This window comes from Cygnus olor, chromosome 2 (assembly GCF_009769625.2).
Source record: "Cygnus olor isolate bCygOlo1 chromosome 2, bCygOlo1.pri.v2, whole genome shotgun sequence".
Taxonomy (NCBI): domain Eukaryota; kingdom Metazoa; phylum Chordata; class Aves; order Anseriformes; family Anatidae; genus Cygnus; species Cygnus olor.
In genome coordinates this window covers 95,578,606-95,598,013 of record NC_049170.1, presented here as the reverse complement: position 1 = coordinate 95,598,013, position 19,408 = coordinate 95,578,606, and the positions used below count along the sequence as shown (strand labels likewise).

Genomic DNA, 19,408 nt, shown 5'->3' with positions numbered 1-19,408 from the left:
GTATATTTTAGAGATCCACTATTATGTTTATTTATGCAAATGTGGAAAAACGTTTGTGACATCTCTCAGAACACCAGGAGTTGAGCAGGAACTTAGCCTTCACAAAGATTTACAGTGTTCACTTTTTCATAGCCTTCTTGGATCCGGAAAACATGTTTGCAAGATATTTAAAGATAAGTTGGTTTTGGAGGTGTGGGTTTTTCTCTATGTATATAATTCTTTCCTCTTTTATCTAGGGAGTGGAAAAGGATGATGTATTTTTTCTATATTACAATAGTGAGAGGCTTTTATGCAGATACTACTTAAAACATGTTTTTAATTTTGCACGAATTTTAGATTCAATAAGAAAAAAAAATGCTAATAAGAACAAGCCAAACTATATTACAGTCTTGTATAGCTGTATACAATCCCTATATTATTTCTACTCTTTCACAAATAGCAACAGAGATAAAATACACTATAAGTGCATTATTTCATTTGCAAAGTTGTAAGCATGTTCAAAATACCAGGCTTAAATGAACTTTATGTCAGTCTTCTTGTGCTTATGTTTCTGTTTTTTAAATGAACGTGTTAAATGAACGTTTTAAATGAACGTTCCTAATGAACACTCATCCAATATTCAAAAGATATTACCAAATTGTTTTAACATGAACAAATCCACATACTTTTCCGTACTTTTCTTTCTTAGAAAGAGTTGGTTTAATCTGAATGAAATATTCAAAAATATTAAGTCTGAGAGGCTTAAAAAAATGTGATTATTTCAGTTCAATTTGATAAACTTGTTAAGATTTTTAAAATGCTTTACAAAGCCAGAAGTGTCAGCTAATCTTAATATAGGCAAGGCTGCTATTCCTGCCTAGAATAAAACTGTATTTGCATTGAACTCCTATCAAGCTTAAGGAAAGAATAAAAATAAATATAATTTGAAATAATGTAAGAGGAACTTTAAAAGTTTGTTTTTCATATTATATAGTGAGATCCATTCTTGATTTTGAAAGAAGTTTCTGCAGTACTGTACACCACTCTATTAAACTGCTAGTTTATTTTGTAAAACATTTCGGGTAAATCAAGTGTAAAAATAAGGCTAGCAATCAGAATGATTTAAAGGACTTGAGGCATTATTTTCATTTTGTGTGACCAGGTATTTAAATCCATGTAGCCAACATCATCAGAAAGGACCAGAAAACAATACTTTTCAGTATGTTTGCACAGGTAATGAAGCAGCATGTCCATCATGCTGCCCTCATCAGAGAGGGAGGGTGATGGGAAAAGATGCAGCTTTCATTGTGTTTTGTCTCACTGCTGAACAGTTTGGTAAAGAGAACTTTGCAAGGGAAAGGTGTCTCAGTGGGGAGGTGGCTAGGAGGTTGTTGCAATGTATTTTCTCATTAAACTAAAAGGAAAGCAGGTATTAAAACAAGATTCTCTGTATCTGGTCTTCTTTGGGAAACCACAACTATGCCTAACCTTTAAGTTGTTTACAAAGTTACAATCAAAGCTGAAAAAGGGCTGTTAATCACTGAGATTACCCTCTGTAAAAAAATTCCCATTCATTGTTCATCTTTTATCCGATGCCTCTAAACAGGACTTAGGTGAAATATACCTAAGTGCTGCTCCTGGTAAGAGCAGAGACATAAGTTAGAAAACCACAGGAAGTCATTTCCTAATAGAATTTGGATTTAGATGAGATTTGGACACTTCTGTCCATATCTGTGATCCTGAAAACAGCTTTCTAATAAAGTTAGAAGTGTTTTTTACCAGACAAGCTGTCCAGTAGAAAGTACCATAGAAGGCCTATGAGCAGGAGAAGCCAGTCCTCCCTCAACCACTACTCCATCAGGGTCCCTTTGGGAGTGTGCTCTCTATCCCCAGTCCCTTCCCAGTCATCTCTGGAACCTTCGGTGCTTTTGTTGGGACACAATACTTTGCTGGATTCAAAGGAGTGCTGGAGATGGTCCTTCCTATGTTCTTGCCCAGAAATCAGGGTAAGTATTAACTCTCAGGCTATGATTTGCAAAGGAACCCGTATTATAGACAGAGAGAGAGGCAGCCCATTGTCCTCCACTGGATAGATTTTAAGAGACAATCATTTTGAAAGCAAGAATGTGCCATTCACAGGAGGAGTCATTCGTTGCATCTAAAGCCTTTCCCTCCACCTGCCCTAAGATCCAGTGGACTGTACAATTCAAGAATTACCCCTCACAGTCTCACTGTTTGCTAACTCACCAAGCCAAGTGCATCGAATCTTACGTACTCTTGTGAGCAACATGAAAGGATTATAAAATCATAATCTCTTTTCAAATTGCACTCAGAGGGTCATATTATACCAACCAGAAGTTAACTAACATAGCAGCTACCCTTGATTCATACAGAATCCATGCATAATTCACCCATTTTACAGTATTTTATATTTTTCCTAGGATCTTGGTCTCATTGAGGATCTGTTCAGAAAATATACATGCAAATATATTTGTGTGTATATACATATATGGAAGATTTTCACATTTATCAGAAACATTATTCTTTAAGAATTAACATTTTAATTAAGGTATTTCTTACTTTTGGGTAATGCTATTTTTCCATTATAATGAACAGATAGACTGTAAAGAACTTTCATTACCTGTTTCTGAAACATCTGAAAAATATCACATAGGAATTCTTGTTCTACAAACTTTCCAATGTACCAGATTTTAAAATTGCTTTTCCTCACTCTTAAATGGCTAGCTAATTAATTTTATTGGCATATATTGGTAGGTCTTTCTTTGTAATTGATGGTATTTATTTTATTGAAGTTGGCTGTTTAACCATTAGGTGTCTGGCCTTGTCTTCCAAAGGAGAATCCAGCCCACCTACCTCAGGTACAATTTCAGATCAGAGAAATGAGTGCTCTGAAATGTGTCCCTTCCTTTCTACTCATCCCTTGCCACAAGTGTGTGAAGACCATTAACTTCAGCTAAAGATATACATTTGAGAAACTTAAGCTATTTGGAAAGAATCTGCCGGAAATGCTTCCCTCTGCTCTACTGACCCAGAGAAGCCCCTTGTAAAACAAACAAAGAAACAAAACAAAAACAAAACAATACAAAAAAACATAAACAACAAGCAAAACCAAAATCAGTAATGACACCTTATATTTCCAATTAAAATAGTGAACATTTCTATTGGGACAACTAGAACAGGTAAAAAAAGAGGTATCTAACCCACTGCCTTCCCAATTTATACTGACTATATTGATATTGAAACTAGTGTTGCATCAGATGCAGATTTACCAAGACCTAACAATGTTAATCAAAGCAGTACATCAATACCAGAAGCAAAAGAATGGAAGGAGACTATTAAAATCAGCAATACTGATAAACCTGTGATAAGCATGGTCAAAAGGAATTGCTATATCTGACATTATCACTTTCTATTCAGGATCATATTGCTAAGCGCCCTTTCTTGATCATGCTCATCTTTTATTTGCATCTGACCTCACACTACTGCAGATCTGATAATTCTTAGCCTTCTTTTTTTCTCTTTTTCTTTTTTTTTTTTTTTTTTTTCCAGATAATATTTCCTTGTTAGAGAAAATAGAAGCAGTAATACAGCAAACAAAAGGGCTTTTTCTTGGACACCTCTTGGAGCATTTTTTTTCCCGCATTTCATTGTGAATGGCCATTTTCTATACAGAAGGGGAAAGGTACATAACAGCAGCTGTCCCAAGCAGCAGGTGTTATTCATCCTTTACTTCTGCCAGACAGCAAACTGCCAGGATGAAGGCAAGGAAAAGGAAGTCTATAAGACAACCTGAGCAAGTGATCTGTAACGAGCGCTGTAAAACACTGCACTGCCAATGCTGCATTCAGGGTAAACAGGCTGAAAGCAGGCCTCCTGAAGCCACCTCACACACACAATCTGATCCAGCTTTGTACTTTGCAGAACTGTTGCAGTAATGTAGCTCTTGAGCAGAACTCTTCACCAAAACACTACATTTTCAGAATCAGACATTGAGCTTCAATTATTTTTTAAATTGGAGGCCAAATCAATGGGTGTTGAGAGCACTGAATTCTAACAGTGTTACCTTTACTGGGAGAAAAGGGGTAACCCAATTTGTCTCTCACATTATGTTAGGATTGCCCAATGTTTATATATATATATATATATATATATATATATATATTGTCTTTTCATGCTTAACATCTACCTCAGTGAAATTATTTTAGACTGCAGGAAGGAAAAAAAAATATCTTAATATCTTCGTATGTGAACACTGTTGGGGAGAAAACATAAATGCTAACCTATGTTGGAGCTTCTTTTTCCCCCAGCTATTTAAAGAGCTTTACTTCTGCAGATGATTAGCAATTTTATCCTCACATACATTTACTCTGCCATTGCCACTGGCATATCACTAGCAGCAATTCCAAACGGCCTGCTGATCTCCCCACTCGACCCGCAGGAAGCCCAGCTTTCCTTAGCTCTAGCCATTACTCACACCCACCAGTGCTCCTTAAGTTCAGTACATTCACGCCTTGGGAAACAGCAGATGTACTGAAGGAGTCTTGACTCAGATCTTGTGAATCCAACAGAATTTCTATTGACTGACAAAAGAAAGTCATGAGCAACTGAGGCTCCTCACCATCAGATATATCATTCTTCTTTCAGAGGAACATTCTGATTTTTTCCCCCTTTTCACCCTCCTCCTAGCATACAGAAAATCAGTCTTGGGAGAAATGCATAGTAGCTAATAAAATCCATTTTTAGGAGAGCTCCTGACTCCTTGCTGAAGCCAAGCTCTCATACAGCAGCATCTGTGAATAATATTTTCTACCATCTGTGATTGGATAGGTGAATCTGTCTCTTCCTGGCAGATCTTCCCACTGTTATAAATGCCATTGCTACCAGTCTGGACTATATCTCTGGATATAAAGCTATCTGTCTTCAAAATAAATTCACTCAGAACAGAAACTGGTAGGCCATTTTCTCTTCAGCAATATTACTATATGAGCAAATGAAACTTTTCTTCTTTTCTGAAAACTGCTGGCTTAGTGACCATGAAGACAAGTTCAAGATCAAAGTCGTTATCTGCCCTGGACTCAGTGGTCTGATCACAGAAGATGTGAAATCTGTCTAAGGCTCTGGGATGAAGTTTCTGCTCATGAAACTCGGGGATTTTCTCGAAATATCACAGGCTGTACTACCTGCCACAGCAACTTTAAATGCCCAATTTTTATTTTTTTTTTTCACAGAACCTATGTGGTTTTTGTTGTTGCTGTGTTGTTGTTGTTTGTTTTCTAAAGCACATCCATTGTGCTTTGCAGGACCCTATCCTCAACCAGTGTATGGGATCAACAGGTAATTTGGCAAACAATGACAAGAAATAATTAGACTTGCTTTTTGTGGTTAAGGCTAAGGCAAACTTTATTTTATTTCTTAACTCATTAGAAACTGACTTCGTATGTAAATGTAGTCTTTTCATTTATGACATGGACCTTAAAGCCAAAATATGTTCAAAACCAAGAACAAAGACTCATATGTGAAGAAGACTTCTCAAGAATGCAACATTAGGTTTGTAACCTCTGAGTTTCACAAATAGCTTTCCAACGTGGATTCAATACTTCATTTCCTCCTGGGTGTTTTGTTGTTGTTGTTGTTGTTTGTTTGTTTGTTTTTATTAGAGTTACTTTGTTACCAGGAACTTCACCTCCTTTTTATCAGAATAAAGTATCTTTGAATTTAAAGGAAGATCTATGAGCTCTTTATTATTTATTTATTTGTTGAATTCATAGAAACATAGTTTCTATGGGAATATTTTTGTATCTATTTACAGGCTATAACATATATTTTTTTTTTCTTTTTTCCTTAAAGAAATTGATTTTTGCCTGCGTAGAAGGTATTTCTGCTTTCTTTCATGCTTTTTATCCACCCTTTCTAGTTTAGCTGATAGATCTGTCCCTTGTCTTCTGGAACTTAGTTGGATGAACTCTTAATGCAATTCAGTAACTTTTTTTTAGCTGTCCCCTCCCCAAACTCCTGGGAAGGAATATAGAGGGAAAACATGTTTAAAAGATCCCTCTGTGAAGCTTGCTAGACCTTATTCAATGAAATGAATAGGAATTAATGAAGTCCTTGCAAATCTGAAACCCAATGTTCCTCTCCCTGGTACATTTAGACTGAGCAGAAATCATGCCAGTAAGAGCCCTACCTCTGAACTGGAGAGAGAAAAAATAACAGAGTTGGTGGGAAAAAAATAAAAAATAAAGCCTACAAGGCTGGAAAAAAATGGACCTTTGCCTTTAGGATATTCTGTCACATAAATTACCCTTTAATTTCTCCCAGTATGATTAACAGACACCTTAGGGTGGCTCCCTTCATTCAGTGGGTCAGCACAGATGGAATGGTGCCACAAAAATTATGATGGAGAGTCAATGGTAGGTGAGCTTTGTTATATATGGGCAAAGGGCCATCTATCTTTCAGTTATTATAGCCATTAATATTTTAAAGAACTATTCTGTAATACATTCTTAATTTCTATTGTGTAATGGAATGAGGAAAAGAGGACTATTGAAAACACATCATGCACTTGTTCCTAATAACTCCACAACACTTTTTCAACAGCTATTAACGTATTTCCTATTATAGGTTCTATGATTAGTATTGGGAACACTTTTCACATTGCAATTATAGTTTTAATGAGTGAATCCTAACATTTTAAAGAACATACTTTATACCAGCAAGCTTTTTTGACCAACAAGTCACTGGTAGTAAAAGTGGAGCTCAAGAAATTTTACCCTCTTAGAGGTACCTCAATTAATTTAATGAAAATTTTGCATATCTACTTTTAAATATATATATATATATATATATATATATATTTTTTTTTTCTGTGATGATATGCTTTGACCCCTTCAGTTTGAGAACTTTATGAGTTTTACTGCTTTCCAGGGTAATGGAGTGCCTGGTACTACTGATAGTAATGGACAATTGGATATGACCAAAAAGCTTGTTATTCAGAATTTAGTACCTGCAGCCACCAGCCTGCTAAAGCACACATTTCTAGAACATTTCTTCTTTGCTGTGTTGTGCTCAGAATAATTTCAAAACATCTTTGAGCAGTTTCACCTTCTCAGTCAATGCACTGCAAATATATTATGTTTTGACCCCACACGTTGCTGCCAAGTGAAAGTATCCAGTTAGATGATGCCTTACTGCTTTTCTATCATACAAAAGATAGCAGGAACAAGCATGGGGAGCAGAAAATACAAATTTTACGGAAGGTAGAGAAGGAGAGGGATTCAATGCCAACTTTAAAAAGTTGAATCTTTGAACCTCAATTATTGCCACAATGCACCTGAGAATCCAAGAGATGATTATTATACTATCATTGCTAATTTAATCATAGAGGGCACACAGTGATATAATATAGCTACTTTCATAAAACTCTCTTTGAAAGATAAAAATGAAAAACACTGTAGTATTAAAAAAAAAAAAGTGCTAAAGAAATCCAATTTGACACTATTAGAATCAAACCACTCTTGCTATATAATCTTTCAGAGAAGAGCCTTAGAAATGGACGTTATCATTGTGGTTACTTCTGTATGCTGCCATAAGTAGAGCTAGATAGGCGGCTTTCTTGAGAAAGCTCCACATCCTGTCCATGTAGCAGATTAAATTTACCTTTGAAGAAATGCATCTGCTGAGCTGAAGATTGCATGGGCCCTTAGTATGGAGGAATTTCTACCAGGGATGTGAATCCTCATTAGTGCTAAAAGGGATTCCAATCTTTAGGAAAAAAGTACACAAAGGATTTGAAGGTCTAGAAGAAATGTTCTGATTTTGTTTGAGATAACATTAAAATATCTAGACTTTAATATTTTCCTTAATGAACAATTCTGTGGGAAAGCATACTACATCATTACCAAATAGCTGGGGACATCAATGCACTTGATTACATTTACAATCCAATTTCAAGCTATTCAGGAATAAATTACCTCATACTGTATAGCGACATGTTCTTTACTTCTCTGTCATCCATTAGTCTCATAACACATAGAAATTATAGTTGTAGCACCATTTATGAGCACTTATGTTTCATACAGAGTTTTCATTGTTTTCATTGCTACTGAGGTTTAGCCTTATCAAATTGTACCATGCAGAAATTTACATACATAAATTACTTCAAAAGCAGATTTTTCTTCTAGATGTATAGTTCATTAGCTCAACATTATTATTATTTTTTTTTTTTTCTGTGACAGGAGCTTGAGATTTAGCTCCCCAGTCCAGATTTATATGAATGTAAATTTTAGAAACGTGATTCCTATTGTTCCCTGGCTGACATTTTGGCTGATCAGTTCTTACAAAAATAGGGATGTTTATTTTACATCTAAATATGGGTTCTAGGATTTGGAATCTTTGGACTTAAAATTTATTGTTATTGCTATGGGGGGAGTAATAAAATAATTTAGTTTCCACTTGTATCGCTTTAGAAAGCACTATATCTGTATATGAATAACTCAGGAAGCTATACTTAAATAATTTACATGGCACTGTAAGTATCATGGATTTTTTGGTCCAGTCGCAAGTATTTACAATGGAAAAACAAACAAAAAAAACCCACAAACATAAGCAGATTTCAAACTGTTGTCTCCTTTCTTACTCTCAAAGAATGACCGATAACATTGAACTTTTCTTTAGGTACCCATATGCTGTTTCATTTTCAGCAGATGGCCTGTAATAGATTGTTGTACTGTTGGAATGGTTACACAAAGCAACTTACTGAATCCTGACACATCTCCTTTTCAGACTTATGATCTCTCATATATACTTACTGAAATACATGTCTATCTATCCTAAGGGAAACCCAACACATAGCTTTTTGTTATACACACAAAAAGCTCTAGCTAGATTTAAAAAAAAAAAAAAAAAAAAAGCTTTAGAAAAGTATAAATATTTAAAGTCTGAAAATTGACCTGGAGGAATATTTTATAGTAGTAGTCACAAAAAGAACTGATTAGTTAATATGGTCTACACTCACGCTAATAAGAAAGAGCCACATTTACAAATGCATTAAATAAGATGTAGCCTGTGAGGTTCTTACCTAAACAACATAATCTGAAAAGTCTGCTTTCTCTATTTTTAAGTGACTAAGATAATGAGTGTTGTTAAAAACCATTTGGGGCCTTTGTGAGAAAGACTATAGGTTGCAATAAATTATAAATTCCACAGATGGCTTGAAAAAAATATAGAAAAGTTTATAACTAGAGATTACACTTATTTTATAAACTTTTTTTTTTTTTTCCCAAAGGTTTTCAAGTGAGAGATGAGGATAGTAATAAACGGAGACAAGTTGTGAGGAGAAGGTAGTGGCAAATCCTCTTGTAAGCATGTGGTTTCCAGCTGCTCTCTTCTCTCTGTTGTCTCCCGCAGGGACGCTATGTGCAGCTGCAGCTCCTGACAGTTTCAGTGTAGCTGGTACCATGGGGTGACAGCACACAGCCAGCTGCTGCCCACTCTGACCGGAGGAGATGCTCAGAACAACTTATGTGGTCTGCTCTTCACAGAGGACGTGGATGGTCTCTTGCCCCTTCTACTCTACCATGCTTCTTCATTTATGGACAATTAAGGATATGAATTGGGGAAGAGGGGTGGCTAAACTTGGGTTAAAAACAGAGTGGGAACGCAATGACCTAAAAAATTTGAGAAACACCACTCTGCTCAACTCAAATAATGAATTTACCTCTGAAAAACAAGGAATCCTACAAGTGCTATCTTCCTCTGAAAACTGTACTCAGAGAGAGTTATGCTAAAGCATAACAAATCATTCTGGCAAAAACAGAAATTAATCCTTTTCACCAAGTTAGCACATAACTGTTGTATACGTGAGACCAGCTTTCTCAGAACTCCTTTTCATTGTGTATTTTTTTCTATTCTAAGTGAAAAAGACTTCAGCAGAAAGCTCTCTCTTTCATTATACATGTGCATGCCCAGAGCAGACTCACTGTGTACGCTCAGTAACACTGGCATCCTGCAGAAAACTAAGGCTGCACTTATGTCCTATAATGCACATGGGAGAACAAATGTACACTGTAGACATCTCAGTATTAGCAAGCTGTAGGTTTTCAATGATTGACTTTTTAGCCACAGTATCAGCCTTTTGACATTTTCATGAGTCCATTCTTTTGAAAGAAATTGAAGAGAAAGAGAATTCAATTATATGTAGAACTGCATGCATCAGCAAAATGAACTTTTAGAACTTTGCACACCTCATCAGCTTAAGCGAAAAGAGTAACTAGCAGCTATCACAAGCTATACAACAGCATAGCAGGAAGACAAGGCACATATTTTGCCTGTAGGTTTTATGGATACATAATAATAGATAGAAAGAAGGGTGAAACTCTAAAACGTTGTTCAGTCTTTATGCTCTGAGAAGAAGCCCACAATTCTGTGCAACCATTGGAGTCAGTCTTATTTTTTTTTCCCTCTTATTCCTTTCTAAATCTTATGATCCTTTTCCCTTCTGGTCTTCAAGATGCACCTAATCTTCAGATCTGCCACCCTGCCTCTAAATTTCAATGCTAATCTATTTCCAAACCAGGTCTGGTCCCTTCGCTAGAGTTTGCTGCCTGATTCCCAAACTCAAGCTCCATGTTCCACCATACTCAACTTTCTTGACCACCTCTTAGAGTGTCACCCACCCACACCACATTCAACTCTTTGCTATCTCTCAATCGTACTTTAACTCTCTGGGAATTCTTATCCAAATTCAGTATCCTTCATTTGCCCATCAACTCCTTTTCCCAGCCAATAATCCCGAGCTTTTCTTTATTCTTTTTATCTGGACAAGATCTGGTTCTTTCTAAAGCCCTTAGTAGAAAACCTAATTTCCCATTCTCAGCCCCTTCCCTGCTCCATATCTCGCAGCCCTGCAGTTCTCCTGCACTGCCAGGCTCCCTTCTCCAAGCTGCCATCAACAGAATAGTCTGTACAAGCTCCTATCCATCTTTGCAATGCATGAACACCACAACCCTCTTCAGAGGTCTTTTAAGGACTTAGTAGGTTGAATGTAAGATTTTAAGTTTGCCACAGCCTAGCTTTAGACTGACAGGCATAGGTAAGTCAAGTCGGACCTGTAAGCTATTTTTCTCTCCTGCAGTTGTTTGTAGCTTTCTAACTCTGAGGGAGTGCCCATATCTTGTTCTCCGTGCTTGTTATTCTTTTAACCCTTTCTCATCTGCGAGAAATGTATAAAGAGAGTAAATATAAGAATAGAGAAAAACTTACAAGATATCATCAAAGAGCAGGATTATGTTGGCTAAATTGTAGCAGCAAAAGTCTTAGAAAAGATGCTGTTATACATCTCGTGCAATTATATTCTGCATTTACCTTGTAACAACATTGTCAACATAAAGACATATGTCACTAGAATTCTACAGTGGTATTAACAACTGAGCACATTTACGGTATTTTGAGTGGAAATTAAACACAAAACATCCCTCCCTTGATATCACATTTAAAGGATTGAGTACAAATAGACAAAGCTACAATGTACTGTTATAGGGAAGACAAGCTTACCATAGCAACATCAACAGAGAAGTATTGTGCTTTCAAATACAAAATGCACCAAGCAACATTGTGGCCCAGATCATAATGCTTTATTGTATTCACCTACAAACGGAAAATACTTGTCGTTGTAGGCGAAGAAGATATAAAACTTATGGAGCCTTTAAAAAACACTGGCTTGAATTTGTTACTGTTCTGATATTTTCCAAAAGTGAATGGTCTTTATTCGGCATGCTGGAGCTGTGCCATGCAAACACTATGCAGGATTGCTTTAAAGAGCCCTAAGACCTGCCATTCTAGGGACTGTGCAGCTCCCATCAAAAAAGATAACTTCAGAACTTTCTAAATTTCACCAGAAGGGCTGGCTTCTTCAGATGGCTCAGATGGCTTCACCAGAACACCACAAGCACTCCCACCACTGATAATCTCCACACTGTCCTCTTAGCCACAGCCAGTCCTCCTCTGCTGGTGAGCATAAGAGCAATCCCCACCTCCCAATGAGCAGTAGATATTCTGCTGTCAAAACCAACAAAAAACGGATTTACAGAAAACAGAATTGTATCTCCTTTATGAATGTTACAGTTATTTTTAATTCATTCAACTTTCCATTATCTCTACTAACCTGTTTAAAAATAAAACTAATTTATTTTCCCCTACTGCTTTTGTTATTTCCATTTAACAAAAAAATTGATTCCCTTGCACCCCTCTGTTTCAGATCAAATTAATAAAAGCTAAAATTAATACATTTTTAATTTGCTTCCTTTGAGCCCTAGCAAGATCAAAGATGGTAACAGTACATTGGGAATCTTGAAAAATTTGTCAGTTAGCAGCCTGATAGAAGAAGGAGTGCATTCTGAATTTTATTTTATTTTTTTTGATAACATACAAGTAGATTTATAAACAGGTGAAAATAAAAGAAATTCTGAGAGATAAATAAAGAGAAGTTAATAAATATCTTCACCTAATTCAAGACATCATAAATCATTTAGTTTCACTCTCTACTGCACTAAAATGGTGCAATAGTATTAAAATGGTGTAACAGTGGAATTATTTAACATTTATTATTTAACAGGTCCAACCTTTCCTTGAATGCCCGCAGGGATGCTGATGCCACCACTTCCCTGGGCAACCTGTTCCAATGCCTGACTACTCTTTCTGAGAAGAAATGTATCCTATATTCTTCTTTGCCTTACTTACTACCCACTTCCATGAAATGAATGAATATTTTCAAGTGTAACAATGAGATACTTCCCCACTATTAAAAAAAGAAAAAAAAATCAGTTTGCAAATTTTCCTGATGAAAATATACAGGATGACAGGCAAAAGTGGTATACCTAAGTGTAGGATTTTACTAACATATTTGTAGGTGGAAACTGAACTGACCACAAATGAATAGGAGCCACAGTGTTTAAATAATTTTGGAACTTTGTACTCCTTGTATTGAAATGCCAGTCTGCTCTGACATGGCACAGCTAATTCAAAAAGCATTAATGTGGTGTTTGCTTGTTTTTTCCCCACACAGAACTACCATTGTGTTTTTTTTTTTTGTCAGTTTAGGTACTGTTTGTGAAAATGTATATTGTCTATGCTTCAATAGATACAAAATCCTTTGTCTGTAAACTATGTCTACTGAAAATGGAAATGTCCCTGTTGTAATGTATAAGTAAAGAATGCCATGGGTTTGAATCAGCTCTTAAATACACTTTTATCTATCCTGGGAAATCAAAACCAGAAAATGTATCATTAGTAAGCATTTATTGGGGATAGCCAATTTGTTTTGATTTTTCTTTCAAGAAAGCTGTTTTTTAAGATTCATGCCGGTGTTCTAGAACAATATATAACAAAATGCAAACCAAGATTATTCTGTGGAACAGCCATTCTTCATAATTTACAGAACCAAGTGCATTATTTACTTAATCTCAGTATATTTAATAACACATTCTAACACCCTTGTTTTACTTTGAGTTTTTTTACTTTGAGTTTGACCAACTCAATGAGCATTAATGTTGAGTAGCAACTTGAAGCTCTAAAATGAAAAGTTTTCTTAAAAAAAAATAATAAAGCAAATACTTAGTGACAGTCAATTGAAGTAACTGTTCATTCCTTTTTGGAAGAGCATGTATTGTAGAAGTGATAAAATTCTCAAGATAATAAAGGTTATTAAGTAAATGCTGTGATGTTACATTGGCAGTATTTTGTGTAACCACTGATTTACAAGGATTTGTACCAATATAGCTAAAGGCATCTTTACAATATAAATTTTCATTTTTCAAGAATGGTTTGGGTGAAAAGTCTTTAATACAGGAAGTCTAAGATTGTTAATATATGTGTATATGTGTGTATATATATATATATATATATATATATATATAGGACTGTGGTAGCTTAAACTGGTATATTATAGTGGGCTCTTTGCACAGGTGCACAAAGGGCAATCTCCGCTTTCATCCATCCAGGGTATCCTCGTTTTGGTACAGACATTACTTATAATTTTAATTAATTTTAAGATATTAGTTATTTATCCTTCTTTATTTTATACATTGATATATATTTAGTATTTAATTAACAAATATTTAAATAGACCTGATCTAAGATAATAGTAGGGGGAAGGATCTGGTGGTTGTATGTTAATGTGCCATGGCACTTACTTCCTTAATAACCTGAGGCATAATAAATCCTCTCAGAAACTGAGATAACTCTCTCTCTATTTACCTCAGGCCAAAATCTTTTTAGGTCAAAAGGTGTATCCCATAGAGACAGTGACCCAACGTGTATCAGCTATAGAAACATTATCATAGGCAATAACAACATACAGTTCTTCCGTGACCACACATTGAGCAGAGAAATCTGAATAAGTTTTGGAATATTATTTTACTTAGTTTTGGTATAAATGCCTCTTTACTACTTATTAGAGAAAATATGTTCAGCTGCATATAGGAACTGTGTTTGGCACTATTTTTTACTTTACAGTAATATTTATGTTATTCTCTCTCTCTTTTTTTTTTTTTTTTTACACATTAACATGATTTCTATTCACCATTTTTCACATTTCTAGAAGAAACTGTGATCAAAAGTGCTTCACATACAAAAAGAAGCTCCATGGGAAAAATATAAAATGAACGCTATAGACATGAAGTGTTTACTATAGGTAAGCCTGGTTTAGCTGTTCACAGAATACTATGTATCAAAAATGCCTTAGACAACTTCTGTGGTTTATTTTTGATCAATCTGAGAGAAAGCTTATGCAATTTCAATCAAAATTAGAAATAGAGACCTACATAAGCCTCACTTTCTCTTGCCTCCTCCTACCAACCCATGAGAAACTTGTGTGTAATACCTATATCATAAAGAGATATATACAAAAAGCTTTTCATAACTGCTATGAATGTAGCAGAAACAGAATTCTGGATGTTGAAACCACACAGTAAATAAGAATGAGGACAGAATGCAATTCAAAAGGTTAGAACTGCCTCCACTGTCCACCTCTTTATATGGAATGAAAGACTGTGGCTTGGTTCCAACTCTCAGACTAAAAAGAAGACCAAGAAAGCCCCAATACCAAACTATTCAGGATATTTGGATGTGACACATGAACAGAGTCAGCACAAGTATTGCAATCCTGGAAACACAGCAAAACTGTTAGAAAATGGTATTAACAGATCAATGAAAAAAGAGTTTACTTCCCCTCACCTTTTTCTTCATTTTTACGTTTTTGAAAATTGCGTGAACTCTCCACGTTTTTGCAAACATTGCTCCAAATGCAGTTGTATATCCCACTGTAAGAATCCATGTTCGGACCTAAAAAAATACATATATAAAAAAAGACAAAGCCATTTTATTTTCAGTAGGTAACGTGGATATCATCGTTTGAGCCAATTTTTTCTTGACAGTTGAAAAATACTCAAAGAACTTAATAAAAATGTTGACATTTCAAAATTGTCTCATTTATTGCTTTCTCTCTTTTCTTCTTCCTCCATCCCCTTTCCAAGTGTAACAAACCTGGGTGCTGAATTCACAATCTCTTCCATATATAACAACAAAACTCAGTTACAATATTGTCCTTTCTTTTTTTTTTTTTTTTTTTTTCCACTTTTATTGTGTTCTGTGCAGGCAGAGGAAGGAACCAGTGGAGGAAAACAAGAGACAGAGACTATAAAAACTACCCGGGGAACTAATATTAACAGCAACATTTTGAACAGAATGGAACAGAGAAGTAAAGATGTCATTCAGACTAAATAAGAGGAAATTGTACTATGTGTGGTATGTAACACTGAAAGCAGATCCCTAGCATACGGGAAAGATATGAAAAACTGACCTTAAAGTTATTCTGTAGGTAAAAGAGGAAAGACAAAGCAACAAAGCCTAGGTGGGCAAGCCTCAGGGGCAGGACCTGAATCAAAGACAATATATGCAATATGGGTCTAAGAAAAAGGAGATGTTGAGCTCACATAGAATGATAAATTGATGGGACCCTAAGGTCGCTACAGGTTTGAGATAGACCTATCTAGTTATTTTCCTTACAGTGAGTTTCCCAAGGAAATCCAGAAGATTAACAAAACAAAACAAAACAAAACAAAAACTATCAAACAAACAAACAAACAAAAAACTTTCAGAGTTGTAGCAAGCTCTGCAAAGCCTACTCTAGTTCCTTGGAAGTTTCTATTTTCATTGACCTGGAGGTCTGGCTGTTTAAAAGTTTTTCTGCCCTGAACAGACCTCTTTTCCTTCCCAAAGAGGGACCAGAGACTACAGAGTGTAGCAGGTGGAAGATCACGCAAGAGGCACAGCAACAAGCTGGAAACATACAACTGAATCTAGGTGCCTGAAAAATCACCGGAAGAATAATCTCCTCCTTCGTCTGGAGACTGCACCTGGGACAGCTGTCACGATGGAGCACTGCATAAATGTGAATCAAGAAGTAAGAGTAAAATGTACTGTACAATGCAAATGAAAAAAATGTGAGAGAGACAATGGCTAAAGAGAGGGAATGCAAATCTAAAAAAGGGGAAAGCAAGCCTTGTTTTGGCCATGTTAACCATGCATCCTTGGCCATTTGAGCTGTTTTTTTTGATTTAAAAAATCTGATTTGTTGAAAAAAGGACAGTCAGAAATATATATATATATATGACTGATATATATATATATTTATATATATATATATATATATTTGGGTGAATTAGAGGCAAATTTTTAATTGGAAACCAACTTAATTTTACATCTGAGTTCTGGAGAGTTTGAGATTTTCAATTTGCAACTTCAGGACCTGCTTGTTGATGACAAACTATGTGCTGCAGGAAGATCCAGAACTTGGGATCTAAGAGAAATATTAAGAATAATGTAAATGTTTAACTTCTAAGTACATATCATCTATTTTTGCCTTTCCAGAGATCATCAGCATTTCCGTTCTTGTATTAAAAACTGTTTCTTTTGTCCCCCAAATTTTCTGTGGAATAGAAATTCTGATTTCTAGTAAGCATTGGTGATTGGATATCAAGACAGAAAAGACAGAAAAGACATGGACCCACTCAAAAATTTTGATAGAGCAATAAGAGTCATAAAATAACTACAGTTCCTTAAAATAAATAAATAAATAAAATCAATTAATTACATATGGTCAGCAATAGTGAATTAGGGAGAGGAAAGTACACGTAAAACAAGTGCCTTGGATTTTGGCTAAGAGGTATATATGTGTGTGGACACCCAAAACTGAGAAGGCATATACCACCAAACTGATAACACAAAAGAGCATGTCAACCATTGGTGGGATTAAACAGTAATGAAGGAATTACCAACGAAGTTTGGAAACAAAGGAGGAGTCATACACATTTATAACAGTGGGAAGAAAGAGGATAGTACCAAAGCAGCAGTCCTGAGAGACCCAGGGCCGGAAGATGCCTGCATCAAGCAGAAGTGAATGTGTGGGGTGCGCTGCACAGACATCTCTGATATGCAGATGTGAACTCAGGACGTGCTTCCTCACTGCCATGTGCACTAGCAGGTTGTAGATACGCACACAAAGATAGAGAGCTCACATCTCCTACAGGATGCATCTGCATGTGGGAAACTGCACTCCCAGAAGAAAGGGTGTGCTGCTGACCCATATGTCCTGTACGCTGTCTGCATGTTACTCAGAGGGTATGTGTCCTGGTTGTGGCTGGGGTAGAGACAATTTTCTTCGTAGTAGCTGGTAAAGAGCTGTGTTTATTAGAAAATGTTGGGATACTTGTAGAAGACTGTTAAGGCATTTGTATGTATATATTAAAATTTTATAGGCAACTGATGTTGTGGTTATCTGTTACATTGCTGATATTGACTCTGACCATACACTGATTGCTGGTTAATCATGCCATTACTAAAATCAGTAAATGAACACCAACTAAACCCAAGCCACATGAGTTTTGCCACCTAATGACATTCTTGACTGCAGTACTGTAAAAGAATTTCAAAACAAACAAACAAAAAAATGGTAACATATTTTTAGGTTGGCAACATATTATTTTTAACTTAAATATTTTTTCAAGTCTTTGCTCATTATCAGTCATCATACATTATGCTAATGACTTCAGCAAAGACACAGTCAGACCAACTTTGAGTGATTTAAAAAATACATTTCATATCAACATGTTCTTGTTAGCCAGTTATGTCTTTTTTTAACTTCACATCAACTGAGCTGTGATAACCATACTTAGTATTCAATCTTTTTGCTGCTATTAATAAATATTCAGCTCTTTTGTGTACAGTTTAGTGATATATTTGGCAAACAGATACATGGTATTTTCATGTCTCTAATAAGATCTGTTTTGTTCTCCCCGAAAGAGTAATTGCCTCTTGGGAATAGTAATAAATTCAATTATGCTCATAATATGTTTCTAACTGGATATTCAGAAAAAAAAAAAAAAAAAAAAAAAAAAAAGTGTTATTTTTATCATGTTCAGTTCAAAAGTTTTATGTATTCCTGATCTGGATTATGCAAATTAGAATAATATAACTATTGGCTACATTAGAAATGTTCTGACTTAAAGACATCAGGAAATTTTATCAAAATGAGATCACTGTTGCTAAGAATGAGACAATAAGTTTCAGATGAAAATAAATTTTTAATTTTGAAGAAAATGACCTTGAATTTGTCTGCTATAATTCATTTATACAGACAGAAAAATGAAAAATTTAGAAAATATCAAAAGCCACTGAAATATATATATCAGCCCTAATGTTTTTCTGAATTTAAAATAAACTAGTACACAATGCACATAAGAATCACATTATGTATACATAATATGTATACATATATATATTCTGAAATGTATTATACTTCCAATTGCCACTCACCTGAAAGGACACAATAAAACTGACACCAATACTTGGATAATACCACTCGAGCCTACACTGAATGCCATCACTGTGATATTATAGAATTGATCAGTAATTCTGTCATGTTGGAACTTTTTAATTATGTATTTGAACAGAAGAGAGAGAAAGATCACGCTCTCCCCAGCAACTCCTCAATAAGCAGGAATTGTAATTTGTGCTTTTTATAAATTGCTTAATAGGAGCTCTTATAAGCGCATTCCTAGTGATAGCTGGAAAAGCTAAAAATCTTTTACTTGGTGGACAACCCATTTGAACACCACCAAACACTGAGTGTCTCCACAAGGAAACAGACCATTCTTGTTCATTTTCCAGTCTGTGGCTAAGAAAAAAAAACCAACATGATGTTTATTTAAAACAACAAAAAAATCCATCTCTGTCAAATATTAATATTTAAACAAAATTTGTAAGGTTTAATTAAAGTCACTGCATTTATGAACTGTCTGTGTTTTGTAAAAGCGTGAACTATAGCAATTCTTTTCAATTTTCCTTTGCAACAAAA

At 35.3% G+C, this 19,408-nt stretch overlaps 1 protein-coding gene across 2 annotated transcripts in view; it reads right to left on the bottom strand.

The window, feature by feature from the left end:
- Nucleotides 1–19,408, bottom strand: part of GABBR2 (gamma-aminobutyric acid type B receptor subunit 2) — a 477,214-nt gene that overhangs the window by 135,912 nt on the left and 321,894 nt on the right. For both annotated transcript variants that reach the window (XM_040549353.1, XM_040549354.1), the window contains exon 12: nt 15,229–15,336. In XM_040549353.1, coding sequence (XP_040405287.1) covers nt 15,229–15,336 — 108 coding nt within the window. The remainder of the gene's footprint in view (nt 1–15,228; nt 15,337–19,408) is intronic.